General features: G+C 26.8%; 3 protein-coding genes across 3 annotated transcripts; all 3 read right to left on the reverse strand.

The window, feature by feature from the left end:
• Window positions 1-1,004: 1,004 nt before the first annotated feature.
• LOC108337893 (non-specific lipid-transfer protein A) lies at window positions 1,005-1,532 on the reverse strand. The gene is made up of 2 exons (XM_017574489.1): window positions 1,156-1,532; window positions 1,005-1,060 (listed from the first exon to the last, which is right to left on the reverse strand). The coding sequence occupies exons 1-2, from the start codon at window positions 1,503-1,505 to the stop codon at window positions 1,048-1,050; spliced, it is 363 nt and encodes a 120-aa protein (XP_017429978.1). The 5' UTR covers window positions 1,506-1,532; the 3' UTR covers window positions 1,005-1,047.
• A 1,910-nt stretch (window positions 1,533-3,442) lies between these two features.
• LOC108337913 (non-specific lipid-transfer protein A) lies at window positions 3,443-4,010 on the reverse strand. Its single transcript, XM_017574501.1, has 2 exons — window positions 3,647-4,010; window positions 3,443-3,557 (listed from the first exon to the last, which is right to left on the reverse strand). Exons 1-2 carry the CDS (start codon window positions 3,982-3,984, stop codon window positions 3,545-3,547), a joined length of 351 nt encoding a protein of 116 aa, XP_017429990.1. The 5' UTR covers window positions 3,985-4,010; the 3' UTR covers window positions 3,443-3,544.
• A 1,978-nt stretch (window positions 4,011-5,988) lies between these two features.
• LOC108337871 (non-specific lipid-transfer protein A) lies at window positions 5,989-6,630 on the reverse strand. The gene is made up of 2 exons (XM_017574471.2): window positions 6,253-6,630; window positions 5,989-6,161 (listed from the first exon to the last, which is right to left on the reverse strand). The coding sequence occupies exons 1-2, from the start codon at window positions 6,600-6,602 to the stop codon at window positions 6,149-6,151; spliced, it is 363 nt and encodes a 120-aa protein (XP_017429960.2). The 5' UTR covers window positions 6,603-6,630; the 3' UTR covers window positions 5,989-6,148.
• Between the last annotated feature and the right edge of the window lie 233 nt (window positions 6,631-6,863).

Consider the following 6,863-nt stretch of genomic DNA (forward strand, 5'->3'; position numbering starts at 1 on the left):
GGAGGATACTTTGGGAGCAGCTCTTGATGAAGACGGCATTGTTGCAGCTCAGAATAACTAGTCTTATTTCGTGAATTCTTAATGTTTGGAAGAACTCATGTGTGGTTTAAGTTTTAAATTCTCTGTAATTCTCATGGAGAAATCCTAATACTCTTGTTTTCATTTCTGTACTATTCTAATGAATTAACTCTTGACTGCTTTCCTATATTATGTATGATGACGTCTTTATTATATATGCATGACGTATATAATTGGAATGTTACATCAACTACTTAAATGCTGACCAATATTAATGACTTAAGCATCAATTCAACATTTAATCTGTTTGACCGGATGAACCAACATTTAATCCACTTCACCTTTAACCCAAGGAGTAGACCGAACTATTATGATTGTTAATTCCTATTCTACATACGATACAAATATTAATGACTTCTTAGTTTTCTTCTTCATTGGAATGTGGTCCACATATATACGTTGCATTTAGTTTTCAGTGGTCTATGTATCATAACAGTTAAAAAAATAAAAAGTAGAATTGCTTATATTCAAGTTAAGTTTTGAACGTATTCTTATTTTTCAGGTATACTCATTTTTTATTATTAAAAATTGTTTGGATTGTATATCTACTAATTTATTTTTCTTGAGAAAAATAAATATTTTAAGTTTCATAAAATATAATTTTTATCGTGATTTGATATGATCTTTCATATTTTTGTATTTGTTTTGTATTTTTGCTTATTTTAATAATCTTTTATATAATAATAAATAATTAAAATTCTTAATAATCATAAGTTATTTTGAAGAGTTCATTTCAATAGTTTAATTTTGATTATTCTGTTTAAGCTTACGAATATCAAACATTTACATCATAATTAAATGTCAAGAGAGTCCACGAAGAAATGGATACCAACAACAGATTTATCTATTCAATAATCATTTACTTTCAATAAAAATTGAGAAAACAATCTTATTTGTTTTTTAACGAAAAGGAAGTTGAAAGCATAATCCAGCATTTTCAATGTCCCATTTCATCCTTTAAACTCTTGTTCAAAGAGAGATCCTGAAAAATAAAATGTGAACAAAAATAAAAGAATAATAAGAACTATGAGTATGTATAAATTAAGAAAAATAATATAAATAAAAAAGAAATCTTACTTGTTACAGTCGATGTCTTTGGTGAGGGGAAAACCGACATCAACCTTACATAGTTTAGGAAGTTGAATGGCTCTATCTTTCTCAAGTTTAGAAAATTGAGCGACAGCTGCCGTGAGACATAGACATGCCTCACGAAGTTCAGGTTTTGTAGGTGCTGAAGCTCTCACATTACTCACTGCATTACAACAAGAAGTTGAAGGGATATCTGCAATGCTGTTGAGAAAAGATAAGCATTGCAACAATGAAACTTTTGCTACCAAACAACTGAATCCATTCACTGGTTTCATGGCTGCAACTGTGAGAAGTAACAAAATTCCCAAACCAAAAACTGATGTTGACGCTCTCTTCATTTTCACTCTCTTTTTCTTTCACTCTTGTTTTTATTTCGATTTCGATTGATGCAACACTCTCCAATATCTTACATTTATATTGTTGTCACTTATGTTTACGTTAATGGCTTAATTAAACATATAAAGAAAAAATTAAATAAATTTATTACTTTCTAAAAAATTAATAAATGATTTTTTTAACATTGTTTTATGATATAAATGATTTCTTTTTTCGTTTTCTTTGAAGGTGATCTAGATGTTCAAACAAAACGCATTATGTTTCTATCTCTTTTTGCTTTCTTGACCTTAGAACTTGTGTTTTTTCTTAAAAAGAAATTTAACTTCTCACTTTTATAGTTAATAAATTAGTAAAAGATAAGATGAAGTAAAGTGAAAATATTATTATTTTATTGATTTTATTATCTTTATTATTTTGTTGACTTTTAATTATAATATACAATATAAATATCAATAAAATATTACATTAACTATTTTATTTTATTTTTCATTTTAATTATCAATTTCTGTAATAGAAAATAATGAAACATTAAATTAAAATACTTTATTTTAATTATTATTTCAATATTTTTATTTTATTACATTATACTAGTAAAATGATAATAATATAACTATTTTATTATATTATGTATGTTTATGATAATGTTGATAACATGGTAGAAAGTATGTATGGTAAATATTATGGAAGAATTTTTTAGGAAAAGTTTTTTGGTAATTCAAGTAGCTAGTGTATTATAGATATATAAATTTTATATTGAGAATTTCTATGACTCTAATAATCATCTAATCTCATGTAAAAGAAGGTGAACTATGTGGTAAGAAAAGTAGGACGTTAGTGTAGGAACTTACCTTGATAATGACTTGCAAAGTATTAAAACACACCACAAATGCATAACTTGTCAGAGTAAGATATCAATGCATGGTTGAGTCTAGTATGAGTAATTGTATGTTTTAGAATTGGTTGATATGAGTTATTACATGTATCAATACATGTATATTGTTTGATTGCTCATTTTGTACATTAGCTTATCATTTTCTCTGTTTTTATTATCTGTGTTCTTTTCTTGTTAGCAATAATCATCTTAATATAAACAAATGAAAATATTGTAGTTGATCTAATACAATGTGAGAGTTATTTAGCAACATAAATTAAAATAAAAATCCGAGTCGAATAATTTTTTTCTTTTAAAAAATGTACAGTTTCCATTTGTAGGTACATATATAACTTTCTATACTGAATCACACTGTGATATAATAGTTGTATAATTGTTTTCTTCTTCTTGATGATTATCATAGTTATAATATTTTATTTAATAGTTATACATATTATAAATATAATTTAAATATTTTTTAATTTAATAAAATAATATAAAAAAATAGGAGTAAAACCACACGCGTCCAAAACTAATTGTTATTAAAATTAATGATCTATTTTTAAATATTAATGACTTCTTAATTTTCTTCATTGGAGTGTGGTCCACATATATACGTTGCATTTAGTTTTCAGCTGTCTATGTATCATAACAGTTTAAAAAATAAAAAGTAGAATTGCATATATTCAAGTTAAGTTTAGAATGTATTCTTATTTTTCTACTATACTCATTTTTTATTGTTGAAATTTTATTGGATTGTATATCTACTAATAAATATTTTAAATTTCGTAAAATATATTTTTTTATCGTGATTTGATTTGATCTTTGTATTTTTGTTTATTTTAATAATTTTTTATATAATAATAAACAATTAAAATTTCAGAATGATCTTAGTTATTTTGAAGAGTTCATTTCAATAGTTTAATTTTGATTATTTTGTTTAAGTGGGTGAATCTCAAACATTGAAACCATACATCATAATTAAATGACGAGATTCTATGAAGAAAATGATACCAAGAACAAATATCTATTAAATAATTATTACTATCAATAAAAATGCATCTGTGGAACAAGTTGAGAAAACAATCTTTTTTTTTTCTTGACAAGGAAAGGAAGTTCCAAGCATAATCCAGCATTTTCAATGTCTCATTTCATCCTCAAAACTCTTGCTTAAAGAGAGATCCTGAAAAATAAAATGTGAACAAAAATAAAAGAATAATGAGACTATGATTGTATAAATTAAGATAAATTTAAATAAAAAAGAAATCTTACTTATTACAATCGATGTCTTTGGTAAGGGGAAAACCGACATTAACGTTACATAGTTTAGGAAGTTGAATGGCTCTATCTTTGTCAAGGTTCGAAAATTCACCGACGGCTGCCGTGAGACATAGACATGCCTCACGAAGTTCAGGTTTTGTAGGTGCTGAAGCTTTCACATTGCTCACTGCATTACAGCAAGCACTTGAAGGGCTATTTTGACTGCTGGTGAGAAAAGGTAAGCATGTCAACAATGAAAGTTTTGCCTCCACACAGCTGAATCCATTCACGGGCTTCATGGCTGCAATTGTGAGAAGTAACAAAACTCCCAAACCAAACACTCTCTTCATTTTCACACTCTTTTTCTTTCACTCTTGTTTTTATTTCAATTTCGATGGATACAAACCAAAATCTTACATATATACTGTTGCGACCTATGTTTACGTTAATGACCTAATTAAACATATAAAGAAAAAATTAAATAAATTTATTACTTTTTAAAAAATTAATTAAAAATAATACCAAGATCTCTTTAATTTAAGTGACTTTCGATTTTAAATTTATTGTTAGTATCTTAGCTCTTAACTCATAGGTTCAAGTACGTCCACTCCATAAACTTACAATTAATGGTAGAATGACACACATCACATTCATTTAGAACACATAAAAAAGGTAAAATGATCATAGAGTAAATTTTTGTAATTTTTCAAAAAAGAAGAAAGTAAAAAGTAAAAAAATAGTGTCAAATAAATGTAAAAAAATTATGTTATAGTATCATTTTTCTATACTTATTTTATATATATATATATATATATATATATATATATATATATATATATATATATTATCTAAGAGATATTATAAGATAACCCTTTTAATAAATGGTGGTTTCTTTAAAATAAAATTAAATAAAAATAATATATAAAGGCTAATTTTAGAAAAGTAAAATTTTATGCAACCCTTCTCCTAGATTAAATATATAAAGAAAAAAAATTAATAAATGATTTTTTTAACATTGTTTTATGATATAAATGATATTCTTAAAGAAAAATTAAATGTATAAAAAAACAAATTAATAAATTTATTACCTTTTAAACTTTTTAATTAAAAATAATATCAAGATATGTTATTTCCAAGATTTCAAACATTTTACAAAAATTCTTGAAATTATTTATGAAATTTTCTTGACAAAAATTTGTCCGTCAATAAATTAGCATTATCGATGGATTTTATCGATAGATTTTGAAATTTTTGTTATTGATAAATTTTACGGATGAAATCAATACCGACAAAAATGCATATTTCACTTATTGATGAAAAAATCTATCAGTAAAAATAGCGGAAATTTCTTGCTCATTTTTCACTTATTGACGGGTTTTTTGTCGGTAAAATCTATCACTAATGCATATTTTACTTACCATCAATGAAAATAGCAGGAACTTTTTCGCCCATTTTTCCTATCTATCTACGAGACAGTGTCGTTATGTATCTCTCTCTCGCATTTGTTTCTCATTTGCGCGAGGGAGCTTCTTCTTCTCCTACTTCTCCATCTTTCACTCAATCTTTTTCTTCTCTTCCACTCCATTGCAGCTACAAATCAAGACCACCTCCATCTCCGTTCAGGAAGGTCACTGCTTCGTTCAATCAGGTCGTTTCCATCTTGGTTTAGTCAGGCCGCCTCTATTCTTTGTCTTTCACGAAATGATGCAACCACGCATTGTCACCACCGCACACTACCACCACTTTCCATCACCTCACACTTTGCTCTAACTTCGGCCAACACCAAAGTTTATCACTACCTTTCATGTGTTCAATCTTCTACATTTGTATAAATAAAAAAAAAATAGAACGGAAGAATAAGGAGAGCGGAGGAAGAAGATGAACTAGATCGAAATATTTATCGACGATTTTTCTGTCAGTAATTAACAGATCGACATCATGTTAATATTTTTAAAGAAAATTAGTGTAAATATGTGAGTAATTTTTTATATTTTTTAGGATTAAAGACTTTTACTTATGCTGAATTTATGAGATTATTTATGTTTTAAAACATACTTGAAGAAGACTTTCAAAAGTTTTGGTTGAAAAGTAATTTTTTCTTGTGCTTAATCTTAGCCATTAAATATTTTAAGCTTAAAATATAATTTTTATCATGAATTTTGTATAATCTCTAACAATTTTGTATTTTTTTTTATTTTAATACATTTTTTTATAATGATAAATAATTAAAATTCATAATAATCTTAGGTTATTTTGAAGAGTTTATTTCAATAATTTAATTTTAATTATTTTGTTCAAGCTGGCGAATCTCATGAAACCATACATCATAATTAAATACCATACTCTGAAAAATGGATACCAACAATATATATAAATATGTCTCTTCAATAATCATTTAATTTCAACACAAATTCTTCTTCCACAAGAGTTCAGGAAAACAATCTTATTTTTTTCATGAAAGAGGAAAGGATGTTCCACATTTTCAATGTCCCATTTCATCCTCAAAACTCTAGCTCAAAGAGAGATCCTGAAAAAAAAATGTGAACAAAAATAAAAGAATAATGAGAACTATGAGTATGTATAAATTAAGAAAAACATAAATAAAAAAGAATTCTTACGTGTTACAGTCGATGTCTTTGGTGAGAGGAAAACCGACATCAACGTTACATAATTTAGGAAGTTGAATGGCTCTATCTTTGTCAAGATTAGGAAATTCACCGACGGCTGTCGTGAGACATTGACATGCCTCACGAAGTTCAGGTTTTGTAGGTGCTGAAGCTCTCACACTGCTCACTGCATTACAACAAGCACTTGAAGGGCTATCTTGACTGCTCGTCAGAAAAGGTAAGCATTGCAACAATGAAAGTTTTGCCTCCATACAGCTGAATCCATTCACTGGTTTCATGGCTGCAACTGTGAGGAGCAACAGAACTCCCAAACCAAAAACTGATGTTGACATTCTCTTCATTTTCACTCTGTTTTTCTTTTACTCTTGTTTTTCTATTTTGATGGATACAACACTCTCCAAAATATTACATTTATACTGCTGTGTGTGACCTAAGTTAATGACTTAATTAAACATATAAAGAAAATTTTAATAAATTATTACTTTTTAAAAAATTTAATTAAAAATAATACCAAGATCTCTTTAATCCGTGACTTATGATTTCAAATTTATTGTTAGTATCTTAACTCTTAACTCTTAACTCGTAGGTCCGGGTACATCTAC

Source organism: Vigna angularis, chromosome 7 (genome assembly GCF_016808095.1).
Source record: "Vigna angularis cultivar LongXiaoDou No.4 chromosome 7, ASM1680809v1, whole genome shotgun sequence".
In the NCBI taxonomy this organism is placed as follows: Eukaryota; Viridiplantae; Streptophyta; class Magnoliopsida; order Fabales; family Fabaceae; genus Vigna; species Vigna angularis.

Coding starts and splice junctions, on each gene's coding strand:
- LOC108337893 (XM_017574489.1), bottom strand. CDS start 1,505: ATGAAGAGAGCGTCAACATCAGTTTTTGGTTTGGGAATTTTGTTACTT.
- LOC108337913 (XM_017574501.1), bottom strand. CDS start 3,984: ATGAAGAGAGTGTTTGGTTTGGGAGTTTTGTTACTTCTCACAATTGCA.
- LOC108337871 (XM_017574471.2), bottom strand. CDS start 6,602: ATGAAGAGAATGTCAACATCAGTTTTTGGTTTGGGAGTTCTGTTGCTC.